We start from the raw sequence: 26,105 nt of genomic DNA, 5'->3' as shown, positions 1-26,105 counted from the left end.
CTTTAAAGGTATTTCAACAGACTTCTTAGCTATCTGGGGGATCCTCTCTTCTTGATTATGTGAAAAAGCCCATATTGGTTCAGAAATAACTGAATTTACTGTTAAAAACAACATGGTGACACAGTTTAAGGTGCCATGTGTTTTTCCCCTGGTTTCTCTGCACAGGAACCTCCTCAGCTGTGTGCAAGAGATTCACGACAGGCTGACAGGGCCACTGGTGTACCCTGTGGCCTTTCCCCCTCAGGACGGTGTGCAGCAGTGGACAGAGAGGCTACAGCACCTGGCCATGCAGAGCCAGATCCTGCTTGAGCAGCTCTCCTGGCTCCTCCAGTGCTGCCCCAGTGCAGGGCCAGCTCCAGGCCAAGGTGATACCCAGGCACAGAGTCAGCCTTTTGCCCCGGAAGGACCAGAGCTCACCACGGGACAGCTTTCTGGAGCAGTGCCAGCCCTCATCCCATCGGATCTGAGGTACCCATCCCCAGTACCCGGAAATCAGCTGCCCTCTGGCTGCCGGATGCGGAAACAGGACCAGCTTTGGCAACAGTCAACTGCGAGATTAACAGGGATGCTGAAAACCATTAAAACAGTGAAAGCTAACGTTGACAAAATTAGGCAGCAGTCTTGTGAGACACTCTTTCATTCTTGGTGAGTAAGCCTATGTCTTTACTCTTCCTCTGTGTGCTTGGGTACTCATTCAGAGCTTAGTAATGGGATAAAATTATGAAACGGATTATGCTTCAGTCCTCCATTTTTCAGTGGACCTGCTTAGTGCTTTGAGGTGTATGTCTAGCTGTAAATCTTGAGATACAGTGAGTTTTGCCCTGCTTAGCTTCTAGTGGTTGGAGGAAGCTGTGTTTCTCTGAGTGTGTGTGTGTGTGGTAGCCCCTTCCTTTCAACATTGTGGCATTTCTGTTGTTGCAGGAAAGATTTTGAAGTTTGCTCTTCTGGGCTGACTTGCCTGTCCCAGGTGTCAGCTCATTTGCAAGGCCTAGAGTCCTTGTTCATTCTTCCAGGGATGGAGGTTGAGCAAACAGACCAACAAATGGCATTAGTTGAGAGCCTGGAATACGTAAGAGGAGAAATCAATAAAGCCACAGATGACTTTACTACCTGGAAGACACATCTACTTGCTTCAGACAGCCAAGGAGGTAAGGACTGTTGTTCAATAGGGGAGTAAAAGCCCAGCGTAGGAATGATGTCTTGTAGATTTAAGTCTAGATTATCCTAAAGACACATTATGTTTTGTTCTAGATACATCTGTCCAGGGTGCTAAGGGAGGCAGGTGTGGTTGTAACCCACAGTTCAACTTCTTTTGCTACATTTGTTTGAGTACCTTGCCTTTGGATTGTCATCACGTCACTACTTTGTAGCACACATGTAGGGAGGCAGCACAGGCTCTCACTAGGCTGTTACAGACAGTTCTCCCTTAGACTGGAAAGCTGAGGGCTAATATTTGGACTAAGTTGGTGTTTATACATACCAACTTAACTGTTAGTTTTGTATTTTTGGCATTCTTAGAGAAAAACTGTTTTAATACAAGGTGATAAACTTGTAGATTTATCTAGGCGAGGAATGTGTTTCATTCATCTTTGTATCCAGCACAACTTGACACAGTGTCTCACTCATAGTAGGTACTTAACAGGTAGCCATTTGTTAAAATAGCAAGTGAAGATTTTTAATTTTTTCCAGAGGCACTGAAGCAAATGATTATTTTTTGTTTGTTTGTTTGTTTTGCATCATGTTACTTACTAGGAAACCAAATGTTGGATGAAGGGTTTGTGGAAGATTTTTCAGAGCAAATGGAAACTGCCATCCGGGCCATCCTTTATGCCATCCAGAACTTAGCAGAAAGAAGCAGTAAAACGACAGAGGAGAACACCGACCAAAGAAGACCACAAGAAGAGGATGGTAAGTCTGAAATCAGGCAAAAATTAGTTTAATATTTGATTTAATTTTTATATGATGATTTATTTTTGTGCTAAATATTTAAAGACAGATGTTAAGAAATGATGACTGTGGATGAATGGAGATGAAAAGAGTTTATTTTCTGTTATTCATTGTGTTGTTCTTTTCTGTGAATGAAAGAGGCAGCAGGCTTTGAGAGACTGCAATCTGGACATCTAACAAAACTCTTAGAGGATGACTTCTGGGCTGATGTGAGCACTTTGCATGTGCAGAAAATAATTTCTGCTGTCTCTGAGCTGTTGGAAAGGCTGAAATCGTATGGTGAGGATGGCACAGCATCAAAGCACACGGTAACCAACAGTTCTTTATAAGCTTCTTGCTGTCCAGAGTGGGCCAAGCAAAGGCAGAGTGGGTTTTACCTTGCTCCACATGGGTGATCCCAAAGCAGGCTTCCCTGTCAAAATCACTGAGAACTTAATCTCTTTATACATGTAAATATCATTGACAAACTGAAAAGCTTAGGGCTTGCTAGCTAAGGGTTACAATTGTAAGATGCATAGGTGCAAAAATGCTAGCAATCCAGAATATCCATTATCTTTGGCTTCTTTCATATCCTAATCACATCCTCCTGGGTATGGTGGATATTGCTACCATCAACTAAGGCTGAATGGCCATACTCTGCAAACACCATTCCCTTCATAATAAGCTAGCAGAGAAAATTGTCGTCTCTATAATAAGTCCAGAGAAGCAACTTATTTTATAGGACATTGTATGTTACTCTGTAGCATTGCCTCTAATGCCAACTTTGATTCCCAAAAGAATTTGTTTATAAACATTTTATTTAAAAATAAACCCGAAAAAACCTTGTTAACTAAAGGAGACTTAAGTGATTGAGAATTTAAAGTGTACTTTCATGAGAGTTTGTGTGAACAAAGAAGAAATCTCAATGAGCAGGCGTGTGTGTGTGTGTGTGTGTGTGTGTGTGTGTGTGTTAAAATACACATTAACTTACCATTAGTGACATCTAGTACATTCACAATGTTGTACAACCATTGTTGCTATCTAGTTCCAGAACATTTTTTATCACCCCAAAGGAAACCCAGTCCCCACTGAGCGCTGTGAACAGGCCTTCTGATCTCTTTTGCTCCTAGTTCTTCAGCCAGTCCTGCTGCTTGTTGGTGCGCCTGCTGCCCTTGCTCTCCGGGTACTCAGACCTCGTCCTCTTCTTCCTGACCAATGCCTTGGCAACTCACCGTAGCACTGCGAAGCTGCTCTCTGTGCTTGCGCAGGTCTTTACGGAGCTCGCCCAGAAGGTAAGGACAGTTCATGTGGAGCACCATGGGGCAGCCGGTACCCAAATATTCTGAGTCCATTAGTGTGTGGTTTGTCTTAGAACCTGCAGGTCCCCCACTGACGAGCTCCCTAGACTCCAGAGGCTGTCTAAGGCTGTTACTTTCTCTTTTCACACCCTTCTGTCCGATAACTCTGAGCTAGACTTGTGGGATAGATGAATCCTTAAGCCTATTAGATTTTCTTTTAATCATTTATATTTACTTATGATGAAATGGTAATGGGGCTCTTAGTGTTAGGAGGAGCGTTTTTCTTTAATAGAAAAGTCATTCATTCATTCAACCATGTAGCCAGTACTGTGAAAAGCACTGACGTTGTAGAGACTATAGACCCTACCCTTGAAATTCAGGAGCAGGAGACAGTCACATCTAACAGACCCAACACTCGTCTGTTAAGTCCAATTTGGGGATGGCTAGTTCTTAGACTCTAAGTTAGTCACTTAACTTCTGTGAGCCTCAATTTCCTCATTTATAAAATGAGATCTGCCTGCGTTCTTTAGCATTTTGGTGAGAACCACCTTAAACTGAATGTATAGTTGTTTGTTTTGTTTTATTTCCTTAGTATTCTAAGACTTTCTCCAAATCTAAGTACATCACAGATGAGGTTTACTTGAGGAAGACAGGAATTTACAAATTGAAGATGGGGTCTAGGCTTCTTGTAAACAGTCAAGAGTTCTTAGTTCTGAGTCTCTGGGGTACTGGAAAAGGTTGAAAAATGGGAGGCAAGACCATGCCTTGTATCTAGAGGATAAATATATGTATTTGTTGAGTAATAAATAAATGGATGAGTCTCAGATTTGCCGCCTCTCTGATGGAGCCAGCCTTACATCCCACCACTTCTTGGAGGAAACACTGCATGCACAAGACAGTGGCGGGACAGCATTTGGTGAGGGTGCCCTGAGACTTGGGTCAGCTATGTTTGTGCAGTTGTACTGTTGCTCTTGTCTGACAGGTTCTAGAATGACTTTGGCCTGTTTGACCTGAGTGTGTTTTGAGGGTGTTTGTGTGAGTATTTTCAGTCATTTAGATTATTCAGCTGTGACTTGGGATGAGGTGTGAGGTGGAAGTGATTCTGATCTAAGCGAAGTGTGGGGAGCCCAGTGGCTGTCCAGCTGTAGCTACTGCAGGGATGTCCCTTGCAGAAGGACGTCTGAATCTCCTTCCTATAAGGTCTTAAATTCTGCCTGCATCTGAACGTATTTCTTTAAAATAATGTAGCTCGGGGCCGGCCCCGTTGCGTAGCAGTTAAGTGCGCGCGCTCTGCTGCTGGCGGCCCGGGTTCGGATCCCGGGCGCACACCAACGCACCGCTTGTCAGGCCATGCTATGGCGGCGTCCCACATAAAGTGGAGGAAGGTCGGCTGGATGTTAGCCCAGGGCCAGTCTTCTTCGCAAAAAGAGGAGGATTGGCATGGATGTTAGCTCAGGGCTGATCTTCCTCACAAAAAAATAAATAAATAAAAAATAAAATAATGTAGCTCAGTGAGAAAATTAGGTAAGTTAACCAAAATGTATTTTTCAATCAACATTCTAAGAATACATGTCCTGAAAGTGAGTTTGCCTTGCCTTAAACTTTTTAAGTGTCCAAATTGTATTCATATTCTTTCTGAGTAGTGCTAAGGGAACTTGAAAGTAGATTAGAAGCAGTGCTAAGATAATAGATCTAGGTTGTAATTAAAGCATTTAATCCATAAAAAGCTGTTTCTGTGTAACTAAGTCACAGTCGGTGTCAGCTGGTCTTGGCTCTTAATTCCTTGTAGGTTGACAGCTTATTTTTATTACATTTTTATCCTCAGATTGACAGATATCTTGATAGCTTGTAGTTTCTCTGATAAAATTAAAATTTCTGCTTGAGAACCACTATTTCTTGTGCTTATTTTCCTATTCATTTTTGTCCCACACACGAGTAGTTGATTTTTCCTTTCAGGCTATGTTTCAACATGAAACACGGTTTTAACACTTACTGAGCGTCACTGTGTCTGACCTTGTTCTTGACTCTAGACCCGACACTGTGCCAGGTGCCATGGCAGCTGAGGCCAGATGTGGCACGTTCCCCAAGAGTGCCAGGTTTACTTCAAGAGTTGGGGGGAAGGAGTTTTTATATTTAAATTAACATTTTATTTGAGGAGCATCACACAAAATTTTCTTCAATTGTTAAAGTAAAAATGAAATCTCCCACTAGTAGCATCTGCTTCAAGTTACTGTACCTCTAGGGTTAAATGTCTTCTCTCTTCTCTCTTGATCCTCTCAGGCTTACTAATTTGAGAAGTAAATAAAGAAGAACAAAACCCCTTTAGGATTTAGACACTGAGATGACTTGCTCGTAAATACCATCTAGTATATACTTCGTTCAAATTTTTGTCATGGCAAAATGTCAGATTACCACACGTCAGAGGCCTCTACAAAGTCAAAACCTCATATATTAAATCTAATGTCAAGCTTTGAAACTGCATAATAACTTGTCACCAAGGAAGAAAAGAATGTCAAAGGTCTGCTGTACTTCCATCAGACTTAAAATACTGAGCTAGAGAAAGGATTCAGCGTTTTTTAAGTTTTTTTTTCTGTGACAGGACTGGAAATCCCCTTGTTTATTGCTTTTGTGCCTAACTGTTCACTTTTTTATTTTCAAGGGATTTTGCCTGCCCAAAGAATTAATGGAAGACTCAGCAGGAGAGGGAGCAACTGAGTTCCATGACTATGAGGGGGGTGGAATTGGAGAAGGCGAGGGCATGAAAGATGTGAGTGACCAGATAGAAAATGAAGAACAGGTACGTTTTCACATGCATGAAATATGTATGCAGTTAACAGAAGCTCATTCTTTTTCCCCTTTCTTTTCAATGTTTAAATTACATGCATAAATGTTTTTTACCAGGTTAATGGTTTTCAGACTGTGATCTATGGAGCCCTAAGAATACTGGACCTTGGGGAGTGGGTGTAAATAAAAAGCTTAAAAACCACAGAAAGGAACTTTGCAACTCAGTCATTGGTTATGGCTATAATTTGAGAGGGAAATGATTTAAAAATTTTTAATTTTAAATGGGAAGATTTTTACTGATAATTTTTTGGAGGGTATTTTTAGTAGTGGTTCATTTAAGGATAAAAAACTTGGCTATTTTTTTTTTTATTTTTTTTTATTTTTTTTTATTTTTTAAAGATTTTATTTATTTTATTTTTTCCCCCCAAAGCCCCAGTGGATAGTTGTGTGTCGTAGCTGCACATCCTTCTAGTTGCTGTATGTGGGACTCGGCCCCAGGATGAATGGAGAAGTGGTGCCTCGATGCGCACCCAGGATCCGAACCCGGGCCGCCAGCATAGCAGCGCGCGCACTTAACCACCAAGCCACAGGGCCGGCCCAAAACTTGGCTATTTTAAGTGATAATGTCATTAAACTATCATGCCCATGTTTGCTATTAATACGTTTTATTGTTGTATGTCTTTAAGACATGTTGAAAATTTTTAATTTATATCCTTTTTTGTTGGAATCAAGAATGCTTTTGAAATATTCAGATGCTTTGGACTAAGATTGTGTTGCTTTTTTAAATGCCTATCTCATTTGGGAGAGAGTGTTTTTTTTTTTGTTTTTTTTTTTTTTGGTATACATACTACTGTCAGTCATTTAGATTAATCAACTGCAACTTGAAGAAATATGAGTTAGTGAAATTTCTTTTATCACTTATATTGTAAGTCTAAAGCATACCATAAATTTTTACTTAAGGTATGGTTATAACTATTAAAAATAAAGGAGCAAACCAATTCAAACTTCCCTCTCTTCCTTTGAAGGAAAAACCAAAAAGAAAGAAAAAAAAAAACAAAAGAATAATCCTAGTGTTTATGGGGTGGAGCTCTGTCTAATAAATATATATTTTGGCTCTTCTATATTTCTCAAATTTAACTTAATCAACACAGAGTACTTTTCTAATGGAAAAAAATTATAAAGTAAAAGAAATGTAAACTTAATAGAAAAGTACAATCCAATGCAAAAAACATCAAGTGGGGATAAAAAGCTCTAATAAATTTTAAACTGTGTGTATTCTTTGACCTAGGAATTCCATGTTTTCTTTCTTTCTTTTTTTTTTTTTTTGTGAGGAAGATCAGCCCTGAGCTAACATCCATGCCAAGCCTCCTTTTTTTGCTGAGGAAGACTGGCCCTGAGCTAACATCTACTGCCAATCCTCCTCTTTTTTTTCCCCTTTTCTCCCCAAAGCCCCAGGAGACAGTTGTATGTCATACTTGCACATCCTGCTAGTTGCTGTATATGGGACGCTGCCTCAGCATGGCTGGACAAACGGTGCGTCAGTGCGCACCCAGGATCCGAACCCGGGCTGCCAGTAGCGGAGCGCGCGCACTTAACTGCTGTGCCACGGGGCTGGCCCCTCCATGTTTTCTTATAGAAATGCTAATAAGAGTCAAAGATAAATATGTGTGTGAGGGAGTGTGTTTGTACAAGGATGTTCACTACAGCATTATTTATAATGGTGAAAATTGTGAAAGAATCCAAGTATTCATCAGGAGGGAATTATTTAAATTATGATACTGTCTATGCAGAGCAATAATATAGATTAGGTAAATAGAATAAGATAGATTTATATGTATCAGCATGGAAATATATCTGAGACATTTTTTAAGTTGAAAGCAGATTGCAAAACAGTTTGTAAAGCATGATCCCTTTTTTTGTTTAAAAGATGTTGGGAGGCAAATATTGATACGTATCACCAACATTACTAAGTATGTGTTGGTGTATTTATGGATGAAAAGAAGCACCAGAATGTCATTGTAGTAGTTCCTTGGGAGTTTTACAGGATGGTGGTGCCATGGGAAACTTACTCTTTCTGTTTTTCTTAGAATTCTTTTAATGAGATTTTATTACTTTTGTACTTTAAAAAAGGACTTTTAAAATTTAACCATAATGAAAGAGATAACAATCCTGTATCTTTTGCCACAAATATCATATAGATTATATAGGAATATATAGTTTAAGGAAAAGTGAACAAAATAACATTCATAGTGGGGTACTGTCTATAAATAGAGATCAAAGTGACAAAAATAGATATTAAAGATATGGACGACATAATAAGGTTGATGAATTTTTTATTCTACAGACAGAGAATGCAGTTTCTTTTTAAATATGCCTAGATTAAAAAAAAAAAATTCCCACGATAAAAGCCTCAACAAAATTCTATATTCTCTAATCACAAATGCGATACAACTGGAAGTTAACTACAGAAATGTTAAAGCAAACCAGAAATTGTGTATGGTTATCTCTGTTGGTTCTCCTTTTTTCTCTACCCAGAGATAACTTCACACCATTAACCTTTTTATGTATTTATATTCTATTTACAGCTGCATAAACACTAGTAAAGTTACAATGTTTGTTTATGTTTTCTATAATGCTTTTTGATATAGGCAGAAGATACATTTCAGAAGGGTCAAGAAAAGGATAAAGAGGATCCTGACTCAAAATCAGACATTAAAGGCGAGGATAATGCCATTGAGATGTCAGAAGACTTTGATGGGAAAATGCATGACGGGGAGCTTGAAGAAAAAGGTTTGAGATTATCTGTCCCTTCGTTCTTGTTTTTGAAAAGTAAATATTTTGTTCAGGAAACTACATGTTTCCAGTAAAGAGCCTATTATAATCTTTTGGAACAAGTTGGTTACTCTGCATAACTGCAGATGAAAACATCAGCATATGCATGCGCCACTGCCATCTCCACTGAGGCAGAAGTTTATAGTCAGTGTTGGAGAGTCTTCTCTGAGTAAACTGAGACATTGAATGATGCTCTGGTTGCCTCTAGATGTACTAGATGCAGTGACTCGGTAGTGCCCTTCGGGGAAGTCTGAAAGAGCGAGGAGATAATCCCTAACAGACCTTGGCTCTCAGCTCAAAAGTAAATTGTTCAGGGTAGTTTTTTAAAAATAATTTTTTTTCCCTAATTATAAAAATAGTAGACGTTTGTAGATGATTTGGAAAAAAATGCAGGAATGAAATAGATGCCCCTTAGGCCTACCACCCAAACCACTTAATAAATTTTGGCTTATTTCTTTCCATTTATTGCATATGTATACACACATAGACCATAAACAGTTCTAGAGTCTGCTTTTTTCATTTAACATATTCTGAACATTAAAATTATTTGAGAATATGATTTCTTAACAGGACATTATCATCTGTCATATGTTTGTACCATAATTCAGCTATGGTCCTAAATTTCTGTCCAAAGCTAATTTGAGCTGTAACATCTTATTCTAAGCAAAGATCTTGCAGACATGAAAGCTTACCTCAGAGTAGAAAAGTGTACGCTTGCCTGAGCAGCGTGAGAATATAACTTATAACTCACAGTGGACCTTGAGCAAAGACAGTGGCAAGAAAATGCTGGTTAATTGAGCTGGACACATGATTTTAGATGTTAGATAAAATCATAGAAGTACAGTATGTTGGAAATGGGGGAGGAACCTTGGAAAACACATAGTCCAACTCTCTCATTTCACAGATAAGAAACCAAAACCCAGTAAGTTTGCTGAGTCCCATAATGAATATTCCCCCAGTACCAGAATTAGACATCCTGACCCGCTGGTCCACCACCCTCTAAGTGTCTGTTAACATAATACATCACAGACTTCATTCTTCCTTCAAACAGTTACAGAACGCAGTAGGACTACTTCAGCAGACCTAAAGTCATCTGCCTGTAGAGTGTTCTGTAGAAGCAGGCAGTAAATCCTAGGCAGAGCCCTTGCCAGGGAGTGGGTCCATGCCTCTCCTGCATGCACAGGACCATATCAATTTGGGGATCTGCCTAACTAAGCTCAGTGCCTTCCCTTTCAGAAGAGGATGATGAGAAATCAGATAGTGAGGGCAGAGACCTGGATAAACAGATGGGCGATCTGAATGGTGAGGAAGCTGACAAACTAGATGAGAGGCTGTGGGGTGATGACGATGAGGAGGAAGATGAGGAGGAAGAAGACAATAAAACTGAAGAAACAGGACCAGGAATGGACGAGGTAATTCAAAGATTCCTCCCATCCTATACTCCCCAGGTTGAAGGAGGCAGTCTTCCCACCAACTACCACTCCCTGCCATTACTGTTCTTCCTTTTCTGTCTTTGTTTTTCTCTTCACTTTCTTCCATCTCTCTTTTTTTCTCCCCTATCTTAATTGATTATATTCAGAGCTAAAAGAGTAGCCTGACCTGTGTTATGGAGGACAGAAGTTAAGAAGACTCAGTGCAGATGCTCTGGTTCTGCTGTTGGCCACTGCACCTCTCCAGCTCCCTGCTTACGAGAACTCCAGGGCTGGGTGGGACACTGCAGCAGCACAGTCTGACCCATTCTGCTGTTCACACACCTGCTGTTACTACTGCTCTCCGGGCTGACCCAGACTGTTTTCTCCAGGTCATAGACGATGCCCTGTCAGCTGGATATTTCCATGAGATAGGCCCAACAGGCAAAAATTATATGTGTCTGAGACCTACTGTAGCTAGAGTCAGCCTATGTGAAAGAAGTTTCTTGGATTGAGAGATTATTTTGTGTTTTTTCTTCCTCTGACATTTAGGAAGATTGTGAACTTGTTGCTAAAGGTGACAACTTGGATGCTGGGAAGTCAAACAGAGATAAAAACTGGCAAGATAAGGAAGAAAAGAAAGAAGCAGAAACTGATGATGATGGACAAGGCCAAGAAAAAATTAATGAACAAATAGATGAGGTAATAAAGATTCGAAACTCATCCACTCTCCTGAATTGAGGCCAGGGCTGCTGCACTGCACAGCTCTTGGGCCATCTCAAGACATTTTTCTTCCTGTTCATCAGTTGTTTTCCTATTGCCTTGTAAAAGAATGTGTAACAGAGCCTCTTAACAGGACATAAAATATCTAACTTTTGGCTACTGATGAGGTAGTCTTCGTGCTGTTTGGGCTCATGCTGTAGTTTGGAAACTAAAACCTTTGGTCTTTTTCTATATTTCTTCTCATAAACTTCAGTTTCTTCTTTGAGATTAAGTAACACAGTCATATACTCTTATCAGTGGAGAACCTACACAGAAAATGAAATTTGAAATTCCAACATGAAAATTCTAAAAATACAATTTCTGTTTTCTAATGTGTGCTGGTAACTTTAGGGAAGAAACATTATATTTCTCAGCATCACTGCTTAAAGCTAATTATATGTGAATGTCAGTTTTTAAAAAATGTTTTTTATTTTTATTTCTTTTCTCTTCATTGTCCCAAGAGGGAATATGATGAGAATGAGGTGGACCCTTACCATGGCAATCAGGAGAAGCTGCCAGAACCTGAGGCCTTGGACCTTCCAGATGACTTAAACCTAGACAGCGAAGATAAGAACAGTGGTGAGGACACAGACCATGAAGAAGGAGAAGGTATGGTATGTCTTTTGAAACCTAAAGAGACCAGTTGGAACTCATTGAAAATAAGCAGTAACTGATTTCGGTGTCATGGCCAGGTCATAAGTCATGTCTGGTCAGCTCAATTCCAGTTTGAGAAAATTGTTTGCTTTTTCTTTGTAGTGTTTCTTGTCTGATTAGACCTAAAGCTTATAAACCAGCAGGTCTCTGTTACTACTGTCATCTCCTGTCCTGTGTGTAGGGCTGCTGTGCCCAGGTGGTGTTTCGTCACACACAGCTCCATCTCCCCACAGCCATCACTATGTGCCCATCTCTTGTGTTGATGTGCAGTCTAGGTGTACCCAGGCCTCTCGTGGAGCCCTGTTACAGCTTTCTTAGGGAAATGATTGTTTCAGTTATTAATTGTTGTGCTTATGTTGTGTGTGTAGTCTGAAATAGGAAGGCATTAAAATGGGGAATGGAATTGAATAATCCCAAGAGAAGTCACATGGCACATGACAGTAATCTAGGGCCTCCGTCACCCATTGTTGAACCCGAATGACTCCTCTAGAGAGTGCCGTCTGGTATTGGAAGTGTTGTGTAAGAGGTACTCCTATAATAGAAGGCCCCCACCATGGTGGGTAACCAGACGGAAAGACATAAGCTAGCCTCACTCTGCTTACTAATGCATCAGTTACATATTTGGAAAAGCTATTTAAAAAAAACACCGTACTGGAACAAAAATAGCAAGTTAGTAAAGAATAAGAGGTACTATTTATATAAAAATTTAAGACAAGAAACAATACTGTATATTGTTTACGGATACATCAAATGTATGAAAACATAGAAGGAATAATACACAACAGCTTCAGGTTATGGTGACCTCTGAGGAAGCAGGAAGGGCAGAGGCATCCAGAATCCAGACAGTTGTATCCAGAACCTTTTTTTTTTTTTTAAACAAGTGACAGAAGTTAGATACAATATGTCAGGATGTTAACATCTGTTAAATCTAGGAGATGAGTATATGGCTCTCATAATTGTAAAATGCAGTTTCCAAGTTTCAAGTATTTGTAATTTAAAATAAATCTGTGAACTTGCTATTTAACCAGAACCATGAGCTCATTAAGAGTTTGGGATGGGCTTTCCTCATGCTCAGAACATTCTTCACTGGGAATCTCTAGGATACTTTTAAAATAGTATCAGTTGTTGCTTCTGGGGCCATTTCCTTACCTTATAATTTTGGAATCTGACTTCAACCTTAAATTCAATAACCAAGCAAGCATAAAATTAAGAAAATTAAAATTCACTGACAGTGTAGAAACTGACAGTTTCTATTTGCTCAGAAAAACATCCAGCCTCACTTTAAGATATTGTGTATATAAACTATTAAAGAATTATTTGCTAACAAAGTAACTGTGATTTCTGAAATGCCCAAAGTACAGTCTTGCTGTGTAACGACGTTTCAGTCAACCGCAGACCGCATATATGATGGTGGTCCCGTGAGATTAGTACTATATAGCCTAGGTATGTAGTAGGCTATACCATCTATGTTTGTGTAAGTACACTCTGGGGTGTTCGCACAATGACAAAAATCACCTAATGACATATTTTTTACAACATATCTTTGTCATAAGCAACATATGACTATAGGAAAGCTCTTTTGATAAACTTTTTCAAATAGGATTATTTCCTTTTGAATGTATGTTGTATTTTCTGTGTATGATAAAGAATGATCCACCAATTATTCCCAATGACAATTGAAAATTAGACTGTCATTTCCTATCTTTGGTCTAAAATATTCCTATTGTTGTGGTGGCTTATAGGATTTTTTTACTGGATTAGAATTTTTAAATGAATGCACTGTCTAAACAATTGTATGGAATATATAAGCATGGCTTAGAGCAAGGTAGGCAAACTTTCCTGTAAAGGGTCAGATAATAAATATATCAGGCTTTGTGGGCCATAAGCTGCAGCAGAGGTTGCAGATACTCAGTTCTGCTCTTACAGTGTGAAAGCAGCCATAGGCAATACAGAGTGGATGGGGTAAACACATAGTAAACGAATGGATGGGGCTGTGTTCCAATAAAACTTTATTTACAGAAACAGGTCGGCCAGATTTGGCCCATGCGCCATAGTTTGCCAACTCCTGGTTCGAGAATAATAATAAAACAAACCATTTACTTGTGTAACTTCATCCCATCTTAAGAAATCATATTGTTGATTTTTCTTGTGTGAAATTTTTGTTGTACATTATTGTTTATCGGTCACCATATATGTGCATCCCTCCACCCCTTGTGCCCACCCCCCACCCCCTAGCCCCTGGTAACCACCAAACAGTTCTATCTGTGCGTGTGTTGGTTTATCTTCCACATATGAGTGAAATCATGCCCTGTTTGTCTTTCTCTTTTTGGCTTATTTCACTTAGCATAATACCCTCCAGGTCCGTCTATGTTGTTGCAAATGGGACAATTTTGTCTTTCTTCATGGCTGAGTAGTATTCCATGGTATATATATACCACATCATCTTTATCCATTCATCAGTCGAGGGACACTTGGGTTGCTTCCATGTCTTGCCTATAGTGAATAATGCTGTGATGAAAATAGGGGTACATAAGCCTCTTTGCGTTGTTGATTTCAGGTTCGTTGGGTAGATACCCAGTAGTGGGATAGCTGGATCATGAGGTATTTCTATTTTTAATTTTTTGAGGAATCTCCATACTGTTTTCCATAGAGGCTGCACCAGTTTGCATTCCCACCAGCAGTGGATTAGAGTTTCCATTTCTCCACAGCCTCTCCAGCATTTGTTGCTTTTTGTCTTGGTGATTATAGCCATTCTAACGGGTGTAAGGTGATATCTTAGTGTGGTTTTGATTTGCATTTCCCTGATGACTAGTGATGTTGAGCATCTTTTCATGTGCCTATTGGACATCTGTATGCCTTCTTTGGAGAAGTATCTGTTCATTTCCTCTGGCCATTTTTTGATTGGGTTGTTTGTTTTTTTGTTATTCAGTTGTGTGAGTTCTTTATATATTATGGAGATTAATCTCTTGTCAGATATACGGTTTGCAAATATTTTTTCCCAGCTGGTGGGTGCTCTATTCATTTTGATCCTGGTTTCTTTTGCCTTGTAGAAGCTCTTTAATCTGATGAAGTCCCACTTGTTTATTTTTTCTTTTGTTTCTCTTGTCTGAGTAGACATGGAATTCAAGAAGATCCCTTTATGGCTGATGGCGAGTAGTGTACTACCTATATTTTCCTCCAGGAGTTTTATAGCTTCAGGTCTCACCTTCAGGTCTTTGATCCATTTTGAGTTAATTTTTGTGTATGGTGAAAGAAGATGGTCTACTTTCATTCTTTTGCAAGTGGCTGTCCAGTTTTCCAAGCACCATTTATTGAAGAGACTTTCCTTTCTTCATTGTATGTTCTTAGCTCCTTTGTCAAAGATTAGCTGCCCATAGATATGAGGTTTTATTTCATGAAGGACTTTCAATTCTGTTCCATTGATCTGTGTGTGTGTTTTTGTACCAGTACCATGCTGTTTTAATTACTGTAGCTTTGTAGTATGTTTTGAAGTCAGGGATTGTGATGCCTCCAGCCTTGTTCTTCTTTTTCAGGATTGCTTTAGCTATACATGGTCTTTTGTTTGCCCCATATGAATGTTAGTATTCTTTGTTCTATTTCCGTGGAGAATGTCCTTGGGATTCTGATTGGGATTGCATTGAATCTGTAGATTGCTTTAGGTAGTATGGACATTTTAACAATGTTTATTCTTCCAATCCAAGTGCATGGAATATTTTTCCATTTCTTTATGTCATCATTGATTTTGCTCAATAATGTCTTATAGTTTTAATTGTATAGGTCTTTTGCATCCTTGGTTAAATTTACTCCTAGATACTTTATTCTTTATGTTGCAATTGTAAATGGGATTGTCTTCTTGAGTTCTCTGTTAGTTCGTTGTTGGTATATAGAAATGCAACTGATTTCTGTAAGTTGATTTTGTACCCTGCCACTTTGCTGTAGTTGTTGATTATTTCTAATAGCTTTCCAATGGATTCTTTAGGGTTTTCTATATATAAGATCATGTCATCTGCAAACAGCGAGAGTTTGACTTCGTCATTGCCTATTTGGATTCCTTTTATTCCTTTTTCTTGCCTAATTGCTCTGACAAGAACCTCCAGTACTGTGTTGAATAAGAGTGGCGAGAGTGGGCACCCTTGTCTTGTCCCTGTTTTCAGAGGGATGGGTTTCAGTTTTTCCCCATTGAGTATGATGTTGGCTGTGGGTTTGTCGTATATGGCCTTTATTATGTTAAGGTACTTTCCTTCTATACCCATTTTCTTGAGAGTTTTTATCATAAATGGATGTTGGATATTGTCAGAAGGCTTCTCTGCATTTATTGAGATGATCATATGGTTTTTATTCCTCGTTTTGTTAATGTGGTATATCACATTGATTTGTGGATGTTGAACCATCCCTGTGTCCCTGGTATAAATCCCACTTGATCATGGTGTATGATCTTTTTAATATATTGCTGTATTCGGTTTGCCAATATTTTGTTGAGAATTTTTGCATCTATGTTCATCAGGGATATTGGTCTGTAGTTTTCCTTCTTTTGTCTTTGCCTGGCTTTGGTATCAGGGTGATGTTGGCCTCGTAGAATGTGTTGGGAAGTGTTCCATCTTCCTCTATTTTTGGAATAGTTTGAGAAGGATAGGTATTAAGTCTTTGAATGTTTGGTAAAATTCTCCAGAGAAGCCATCTGGTCCTGGACTTTTATTATTTGGGAGGTTTTTGATTACTGTTTCAATCTCTTTACTTGTAATTGGTCTATTCAGATTCTCTATTTCTTCTTGATTCAGTTTTGGGAGGTTGTATGAGTCTAGGAATTTATCCATTTCTTCTAGATTGTCCAATTTGTTGGAATATAGTTTTTCATAGTATTTTCTTAAAATCTTTTGTATTTCTGTGGTATCTGTTGTAATTTCTCCTTTTTCATTTCTAATTTTATTTGAGCCTTCTCTCTTTTTTCCTTGGTGAGTCTGGCTAAGGGTTTGTCAATTTTGTTTATCTTCTCAAAGAACCAGCTCTTTGTTTCACTGATCCTTTCTACTGTTTTTTTAATTTCAATTTCATTGATTTCTGCTCTGATTTTTATTATTTCCCTCCTTCTGCTGACTTTAGGCTTAGTTTGTCCCTCTTTTTCTAATTCTGTTAGGTGTAGTGTGAGGTTGCTTATTTGGGCTTTTTCTTGTTTGTTAAGGTGGGCCTGTATTGCTATGAGTTTCCCTCTCAGGACCACTTTTGCTGCATCCCATATGAGTTGGTATGGTGTGTTTTCATTTTCATTTGTCTCCAGATATGCTTTGATTTCTCCTTTAATTTCATCAATGATCCATTGGTGGTTTAGTAGCATGTTGTCTCCACAGCTTTGTCACTTTCCCGGTTTTTTCCTTGTGGTTGATTTCTAACTTCATGGCATTATGGTCTGAAAAGATGCTTGTTATGATTTCAATCTTCTTAAATTTATATAAGCATGCCTTGTTTCCCAACATATGGTCTGTTCTTGAGAATGTTCCATGTGTGCTTGAGAAGAATGTGTAATCTGCTGTGTTTGGATGGAGTGCTCTGTATATGTCTATTAAGTCCATGTCATCTAGTTTTTCATTTAGGTCCATTATTTCCTTATTTATTTTCTGTCTGGATGATCTGTCCATTGATGAGAGTGGAGTGTTAAGATCCCCTGCTATTATTGTGTTCTTGTTAATATCTCCTTTTAGGTTTGTTAATAGTTGCTTTATGTACCTTGGTGCTCCTGTATTGGGTGCATATATATTTAAAAGTGATATGTCTTCTTGGTGGAGTGTCTCTTTTATCATTATATAATGCCCCTCTTTGTCTCTCATTACCTGTTATATCTTGAAGTCAACTTTGTCTGATATAAGTATGGCAACACCTGCTTTCTTTTGTTTGCCATTAGCTTGGAGTATTGTCTTCCATCCTTTCACTCTGAGCCTGCGTTTGTCTTTGGAGCTGAGATGTGTTTCCTGGAGGCAGCATATTGTTGGGTCTTGTTTGTTAATCCATCCCACCACTCTGTATCTTTTGATTGGAGAGTTCAGTCCATTCACATTTAGGGTAATTATTGATATATGAGGTCTTGTTGTTGTTATTTTATCACTCTTTTTCCAGTTCTTTTGCATTTCTTTAGTTTCTCGTCCCATGTGTTTCGGACTACCAATGCAGTTTGGTAGTTCTGTATGGGGGTTCTCTTAGTTTTCTCTTTCTTTAGCGTGTGTGATTCTGTTCTGATTATTTGGTTAGTGGTTACCATGAGGTTTGTATAAAAAATCTCGTGGATGTGATAGTCCATTTTTTGATGGCCTCTTATTCCCTTAGACTAAGTAGATTCGACCCCTTTCCTCTTCCCCTTCTATGTTATTGTTGTCACATCTTATTCCTTCTTGTGTTGTGAGTTCGTGTTTAACGTGATGAGGTTATTTTTATGCTTGGTGCTTACCTTCCCTTGATCTTTGGTTTTATAATTAAGTGTTTGCTAATCTATTTTGATAGAGGACTGCAATTTTTCTGGTTTTGACAACCTATTTTCCTCCTCATTCAAAATTTTGAATCCCTTTTCTCTTTTGTTCCTCAGGAATGAGGGCCTTCTTGAGCACTTCTTGTAGTGGGGCTCTTGTGGCAATGAACTCCCTTAGCTTTTGTTTATCTGGGATAGTTATTATTTCTCCATCATATCTGAAAGGTATTTTTGCTGGAAGAGTATTCTTGGCTGAAAGTGTTTGTCTTTTAGAATTTTGAATATATCGTTCCACTCTCTCCTAGCCTGTAAAGTTTCTGTTGAGAAATCCACTGAGAGCCTGATAGGAAATCCTTTGTATGTTTTTTTTTTTGTCTAGCTGCCCTTAATATTTTTACTTTGTCGTTGACTTTTGCCAGCTTTACTATTATATGCCTTGGAGAGGGTCTTTTCGTGTTGATATATTTAGGAGATATATTGATTTCATTCACTGGTGTTTCCAGCTCTTTCCCCAGGTTTGGGAAGTTCTCAGATATTATTTCTTTGAACAAGTTCTCTGCTCCTTCTGCCCTCTCTTCTCCCTCTGGAATACCTATAATCCTTATGTTGGATTTCCTAATTGAGTCGGATATTTCTCAGAGAGTTTCTTCATTTCTTTTTAGTCTTAGTTCTCTTTCCTCCTCCATCTGGAGCATTTCTGCATTGCTGTCCTCAATATTGCTAATTCTTTCTTCCATATTTCAGCTCTGGTGCTTAAGGTTTCCAGATTTGTCTTTATCTCCTCTATTGTGTTTTTCATCTAAGATTTCTGATTGGTTTTTTTTTTTTATAGCTTCAATCTCTTTTGTGAAGAAACTCCTGATTTCACTGAATTGTCTGTCTGTGTTTTCTTGTATTTCATTAAGCTTTTTTATGATGACTATTTTGAATTCTCTGTCCTTAAGGTTATACATTTCTGTGCTTTCTGGGTTGACTTCTGGGTGCTTGTCATTTTCCTTTTGGTCTGGAGATTTAATATATTTTTGCATGGTGCCTGTTGGTGTTGGCTTACCTTTCCTCGTAGTGAAAATATATGGTCACAGTTTCCTCTTGCTGCCGCTGGGTGGGGGTCAAGGGCTGTGTATTCTGGCCCGCCTCAATCCGTGGGCATTCTTGTCAGCCCCTGGCTGATCTGCGGTGTGGCTGAGTGGAGGCTGCTGGGCGGAAGCGTGGAAACAGCTGGAGCTGGAGCACAGCAAGGCTGAAGGAGCTGGGGCTCGGGTGTGGGTGGGTTGAAGCAGCTGCAGCTGAAGTGTCGCTGGGCCAAAGAAGCTGGAACTGGAGTGTGCTGGGCCAAAGAAGGAAAAGCTGGAGCGCTGCTGGGCCAAAGAAGCTGGAACTAGAGTGCACTGGGCCGAAGAAGGAGGAGCTGGAGCACCGCTGGGCCAAAGAAGCCGGAACTGGAGTGCGCTGGGCTGAAGTTGCTGGTGCCAAATCAGCTAGAGCCTGCGCACAGGCCAAGCCAAAGCAGCTGGAGCCAGGGGGAGGGGGGACAGTCAATCCAAAGGAGCTGGGGGCGGGGCACATTCCAGCTGAAAGAGCTGGGGCCATGGCACGGTGGATCCAGGGAAGCTGGGGCTGTGGCTTGGTCCAGCTTGAGCAGCTGGGGCTGTGGCGTGGTGGGGACTAAGCTGCCGCCGCTGCCTCTGGTGCGGTGGTGCAAGCTCGCCCCACTGTTGGTCTGGCCAGGCGCCTGGGGGCCGCTGCCTCTAGGGGCGGGGCTGAGCTGAAGCACGACTGTGCTGAAGCACCAGTCCGGCGGGCCGGGTGGGGGAGGGGCGCTTACTTTTGCCTCCCTGATCTCAGAGGTTTCTCGCCTCACTGTCACTCTCTGCTCTCCTGAGGGCCTAGCTTGCCAAAACTACCCTCACAACAGTTCTGCTCCCACCATAGGGGGATCCCCTCGGGCTGTGAGGTGTCTTGGAGAGTGCCATTTTTCACGTGGCGCACCACCCCATCCCTCCTCTGAGAGCCTCTCGGTCTCAGTCTGTGGGTCACAGTCCTTGGGGAAGGAAGGGAGCTCCTCTTACCTCCTTGCACTTACTCTGGTGATTCCATCATCTCAGTCCTCGGGTGTACGGCTGCCTGGGTGCCTCAGACGTCCCCTGTGTTGTGTGAATAGCTTCTGTTGGAATATGGTGTATGGCTGCCTGGGTGCCTCAGACGTCCCCTGTGTTGTGTGAATAGCTTCTGTTGGAATATGAATGTCCTTTTTGTTGTGTCTTAGAAGGGGAGAGTTCAATGTGGGAAGCTCACTCCGCCATGATTCTGATGTCACCCTTTCTTGTTGATTTTTTAAATTCTGTGTTCCTGGTTTTTGTTGTATCTATCCAGAAGAGAATCCTTTGGAAATTAAAGAAAAACCAGTGGATACTGAAGAAGCAGGTCCTGAAGCTGAGGAAATAAATGAAGAGACTGAGGCTGACCAGAGTGAAGGTCAGGGTCACTGTGAGCCTGAGGAAGGCCCCAGTGAAGATGACGATGACAAGGGGGAGGGGGAGGAAGAGATGGACACAGGAGCTGATGACCAAGACAAAGATACTGAACATCCTGAAGAAAACTCAGGGGAGGAGCAGCAGTCTCTGGAGGACAAGGACAAGGAAGCCAGTGAGGAAAGTACAGAGGATGGCGGCCCTGTGGACCAAGGTCTCCAGCCCCAGGTATTGTGGGGTGTCTGGCTTGTCTTACATTAAAAGTAATAATAATAAGGAGGAGAAATTACCTTAATCGCATTAGAATCCCTTTTAGGATACTTCTCTATCGCCAGGTAGCCTGCCAAGCAGCTTTAAGTTTCTGTTTAAAACCCTCTTTGGCTGATCCCCTTCCTGCAGACTCCCCTCGGTGACGAGTGGGGTGCCTTCTTGCTGTAGAGCCCCCCACCTCATGTTCTTCCCCCAGAGCATTTACTGTTGTGTTTGATTTTCCCTGCAGATGCAGGAAAAAGAAGAAGAAGGAGACAACTCTGACACAGAGGAGGAGGTGCCAGAGGCTACAGAGAGGAAAGAGCACGACTCCTGCGGGCAGACAGGGCTGGAGAGCATGCAGAGCACACAGGCTGTGGAGCTGGCCGGGGTCGCGCCTGAGAAGGAGCAGGGGAAGGAGGTAATGGGCCCTCGTGGCCTCCACCAGCTGCCTCTAGGAGGGCATCTTCTCTCTGCCTGAAATCACCTTTGATTTGGAGTAGCTGGTTTATGTGTGATGTGTTTTTGTTGTTGACATCTGGAAGATCTTGTCCCATTCTTTGAGAAAATGATTGTATGCCTATTTTCATATGCCTCCCAGAACAAACCCCAGAATATTTGCTACACACAGTATTTAAGTGATGTGCTTAATGAGAAAAAGTTATTACACTGTAGTTCTCCATGGGAGAATTAGGTTTGTGTTATTGTTAGAAAGCTTCCGAGGAAAGAAAGGTTGAATTTAGACTTCATGCAGTAATATGCCTCCAACAGTGCTTCCTTTTTCCTTGCTGTTCACCAGGCTTGTAAACATTTTAATTTAAAAAGCAAAGCATATCTTCATTCCTTCACCCGGGGTGGTGTGTTCTGTGTATGGCCACAGTTTGGGCCACTGGCATGCTGTGGAAAGAGCACAGAAAGTGAGAGGACCTGCTGCCCACAGTGGTGACTGGACAACTAACTCCTGTAGCCTCTTTGAGCCCCAGTTTTCTCACCAATAGTAACAACTGCTTATACTTCTTATACCCTCTCCACCCTATTCGTTGAGCACCTACTAGGTGCTAAGCATTTTCGTTACTTCATCAAGTCTTCACAGTAGCCCTATAAGATGGTTGATATTATTGTTCTTATTTTCTCCATTTTATATTTGAGTTGAATAAGCCTCAGTAAAGTTAAATGACAATCTCAAGGGTACACAGCTGGTTGATGATGAAGCCTGGTTTCCAATCAAGTTCTGTCCTGCCTTCCAAGTAAGCCTTACACTCTTGTAAACAAGGAACTGATCAGCCTTGCAGAGCAAAGTTACCCAGGAGGATAACAGATCTGGGTCTAGAGGCTCCTGTTTGTGCCCACAGGCCAGGCCTTAGTCATGGGTGAGGTCCAGAGCAGACAGGCAGGCAGGTGCGATTATATGACTCTGAGATGAGAATCATGATGAGAGAAGTTGTGCACAATGCAGTGCAGTAACTAGGTGCTTGTATAGCTTCCTCCATCCTCACTCATTCTTTTATGGCTTGGATTTCCTAGGAACACGGGAGTGGAGCTGCAGATGCAAACCAGGCAGAAGGCCATGAATCCAACTTCATTGCCCGGCTTGCTTCCCAGAAACAGACCAGGAAAAACACACAGGTCTCTATTGCCCATCAACTAAACTTACGTGAAGGCTGCATATAAAAAAAAATGCTCTAAACATAGTGGCTAAATAAAAAAGCCACATTCCCAGCCTTTGCTGTCCCATCAGACACGATGGCAACCTTGGGCTGAGCAGTCCAGGACAGTGGGGCTTTCCTAGTGGAACCTGGGGCTTCTTCCCCGCGGGTGGGTGGGGGAAGGGCGCGCGCATGCGCACGCGCACACACAAACACACCTGTTCTTATTATGGAACCTAAGAGCCAGGTGTTGTGTGCTGCTGCCCAGCACCAACTAGTCTTATTATTTTTCACTGTCCGTACTCTTTTGCATTATAAAAATTAGGTTTTTTTACTGGGGTGTAATTAATGTACATGATACAAAATTAGTATATAAAAACCAGTCCCCTAAAAAGCTTCCATCCTATTCCTGTCTTTAAGCCCCCCAAGGGACCATCCCCAGAGCAAATTGGTGCTACCAGTTTTGTTGTCTTTCAGAGATATTTTCCGCATATGTAACATATGGATGGGTGGATGGATGGATGGATGTACCTATGTATGTGAGAGTGTGTTTCTTTGCTTCCTTGCCTTTATTTCAGATATAAAAGTGTATCATAGAGATTGTTCTATATATGTATGTAGAGATCTGCCCATTCTTTTTAACAGCTGCATTGAATTCCATTCTTGTGTGGCTATCCCTCATTTACTTAACCAGCCCCTATGGATGGATATTATGGTTATTTTCAGTCTTTTCGAGGGTACAGACAAGGCTCTAATGAATTTCCTTATATTTCCCCAGAGTTTTAAAAGGAAACCTGGACAGGCTGACAATGAACGCTCCATGGGTGATCACAGTGAGCATGTGCATAAGCGACTGAGGACTGTGGATATAGACAGCCACACCGAGCAGGGGCCAGCCCAGCCCCAGGCCCAGGCAGAGGACGCAGAAGCATTTGAGCACATTAAACAAGGCAGCGACCCTTATGATGCACAGACCTATGGTATGGAGCACGGAAGGCTTCTCCTTTGCTCACTGAGCTCTCTGTGAGAGCTTATGCTGTATGGCTGTGTGCCCGCCGGGTGTTACTACAAAGTCGTCTTAGGAGGTTGGGGAAATGGCTTTTTAAAAATTATTTTCTCTCTAATAAGAACTGTGCAGAAACACAATTTGTTTTTGGTATAAAGGTATCCATAGCCAAGTGCAAATGCTCAGGGTTTCAGGTCTAGTGTAAACCGTTTAAATATCCTTGATTAATGGGTGGCCACATCCAAACCTAGCACTGATCTCAGAGTTTCTTAGTACTGGACATTTCTTTATAGTCACCTTGAGGTTGCTCCCTGCAATGGCAGGAGTTGTGAACTTGAAATATGTGGTTTCCCCATAAGTGAAAAGAGGAGAAAAAAAAATCTCAGTATAAGAAGGGAGCAATCAGTTTCTGGTCAGTCTCTCCTTCTAGTTCTCTTGGTGACTTTTCAATGTTTCATTCCTAATATATAAACTAGTGTTGATAATATCTAATATCTGTCTATGAGTGGTACAAAAATGATTGCCCTGCCATGGATTACTTTTTTTTCTCCCTGTCCCCACTTTTTAGAAAAATAAAGCAGTAATAATAATAGCTACCCTGTATTGAGCTTTGACTTTGTGCCAAACACTGTTCTGAGCCTTTGTTGCATGATCATGGAATTCCTGCAATAATCTTAGGAGCTAGGATAGCTCCATTTTATAGATGAGCACACTGAGGCTAAAGAATTTTAAGAATTTGTCCAAGATCACGATGCTGGGCTTCCCACGCCCTGTGTTACGCTCTTAATCACTATAGTTTCTCCACCCATGGCTTGGTAATGGGGGATAATTCCATTAGCTGCTCTGAGTCATGTGTCCAGCCTGTTTATTCCTGTTCACTCTCTGTCATAGCAGTAAAAACTCAGCTAAACATCCTACTTCTGTGGCCACGTGTATAGTTACACTATGTCCTTGTAGCTTCTGTGGCGGGTAGAGAATAGGCAGTTACACCAGTAGGACATCTTGGGCACAGACAAGCCAAGCACTGTGTTCAAGCCCCATAGTTGGTCAGTGGCAGAACTGGCATTAGTAGAATCTTGGAAGCTAGAAAGTACAGAAAGCACACCCACACATGATTACTTTGTTCTGCAAAGACCGAGGCTTTCTATGTGTGTGTGCGCTTTGTTGGCAGATGTGGCCAGCAAGGAGCAGCAACAATTTGCAAAAGACTCCAGCAAGGATCAGGAAGAGGAAGAGACAGAGGATGTCTTCATGGACTTGGAGGAGCAGGAAGAGCTCACAGCAGGAGACCCGGAGCAGCTGAAGCCAGAGGAGGTCAAGTCGGGGACCAGGGCAAGCCCCGGTGAGTCCTACAGAGAATGAATCCCTCCTAAGCTCTCTGGCTTAGGGAAGTCACTTTTCTTTACTGCAGTCTAGTCTGATCTGTTCTTCCCACATCCTAACCCATGGCTTAAATATTCATTTGCCTGTAATAATTTCACTGTTTTCCATTTGGGAGTAGAAAGATGGAGGAGTATGACACTATCCTTCAAAGGGACTTCTGAAACTTGAGTTTCAGACAAAATCCCATCAGTCCTTTTTAACTATGTAGAAGAAAACAGAATAGTACACTTATTCCAGTTGTGACAAGAAGATATATTCTTGACTATTAGAGAAATGTTCTCAATTATATGAAAATAAATAAAAATAGCATAAAATGCAGTAAAATATTTAAATAATAGAATGGGGAAAAATGTATGTGAGAAAATAATAAAACTTCTTATATACAGTTCCATTTCATAGTTGACAAGTGCTATTATTAGGCAGTTTCTATTAAAAAAAGACATGTATTCAACACATTAAAAATTAACTTCACCAGCAGTAGAATAAGTGCAAATTCAAAAGAACTTGCCAAATTCAAAAGCTTTTTCTTTTGCTTCCTTCCTGTACTCTCAGGGGTGTTAGCTGGTGACTGCCTAGCCATTACATGACAATGAGGAAGGCACAGCCCTGGGATTAGACTTTCCTAGATTCAAATCCAGGCTTTGCCTCTTACTCACTTTGCAGGTTGAGGCAAATTATTCATCTTTTCTTTGCCTCAGTTTCCTCATCTATAAAATAGAACTGTGATTTTATTTACTTTAGTTTTTATTTTTATCAAAGTTCTACAGGCACATAGTTTAAAGAATCACACAGTTCTCCAAGGCTTGTCTGGGTAAACTAGAGTATCCCCTTCTCCCCCCTCCCTAGGACAGCCGCCACCAACAGTATGGGGGGCTGTTGGGGGAGTAAGATTTGGCAACTGCTGTCTCAAAGAGAAAGAACATGTGGAAGCAGCATGTGGACAGGTGCTGGGGAGTGAATGAGTGACGTTTGAGTAATTGGTAGGATTGACAGGCAACCAGGAAGGCTGTCTTTATGTTACTATTATGGTAAGTAAAACTATGTCCTTGTATGAAAATAGGCTTTGATGAGATGGAGATGGAGATAGAGACCCAAACTGTTAAAACAGAGGAAGACCAAGATCCCAGGACAGACAAATCCCGCAAGGAGACAGAGAATGAGAAACCAGAGAGAAGCCGAGATTCGACCATTCATACAGCCCATCAGTTCCTTGTGGACACGATTTTCCCGG

The 26,105-nt window shown here is 40.9% G+C and overlaps 1 protein-coding gene across 2 annotated transcripts in view; it reads left to right on the top strand.

The window, feature by feature from the left end:
• MDN1 (midasin AAA ATPase 1) overlaps positions 1 to 26,105 on the top strand; it is a 164,736-nt gene that overhangs the window by 128,828 nt on the left and 9,803 nt on the right. For both annotated transcript variants that reach the window (XM_014781110.2, XM_087443881.1), the window contains 16 exons: positions 166 to 645; positions 922 to 1,148; positions 1,753 to 1,908; positions 2,086 to 2,255; positions 3,057 to 3,218; positions 5,884 to 6,021; positions 8,657 to 8,798; positions 10,077 to 10,252; positions 10,802 to 10,951; positions 11,473 to 11,620; positions 20,493 to 20,818; positions 21,090 to 21,260; positions 22,364 to 22,465; positions 23,264 to 23,465; positions 24,663 to 24,833; positions 25,935 to 26,104. In XM_014781110.2, coding sequence (XP_014636596.1) covers positions 166 to 645; positions 922 to 1,148; positions 1,753 to 1,908; positions 2,086 to 2,255; positions 3,057 to 3,218; positions 5,884 to 6,021; positions 8,657 to 8,798; positions 10,077 to 10,252; positions 10,802 to 10,951; positions 11,473 to 11,620; positions 20,493 to 20,818; positions 21,090 to 21,260; positions 22,364 to 22,465; positions 23,264 to 23,465; positions 24,663 to 24,833; positions 25,935 to 26,104 — 3,091 coding nt within the window. The remainder of the gene's footprint in view (positions 1 to 165; positions 646 to 921; positions 1,149 to 1,752; positions 1,909 to 2,085; positions 2,256 to 3,056; positions 3,219 to 5,883; positions 6,022 to 8,656; positions 8,799 to 10,076; positions 10,253 to 10,801; positions 10,952 to 11,472; positions 11,621 to 20,492; positions 20,819 to 21,089; positions 21,261 to 22,363; positions 22,466 to 23,263; positions 23,466 to 24,662; positions 24,834 to 25,934; position 26,105) is intronic.

Source organism: Ceratotherium simum, chromosome 19 (genome assembly GCF_057802395.1).
Source record: "Ceratotherium simum simum isolate JZ-2026a chromosome 19, ASM5780239v1, whole genome shotgun sequence".
Lineage (NCBI taxonomy): Eukaryota > Metazoa > Chordata > Mammalia > Perissodactyla > Rhinocerotidae > Ceratotherium > Ceratotherium simum.
Note: the sequence above shows the minus strand (reverse complement) of the source record. Positions and strands in the feature narration are given on the sequence as shown.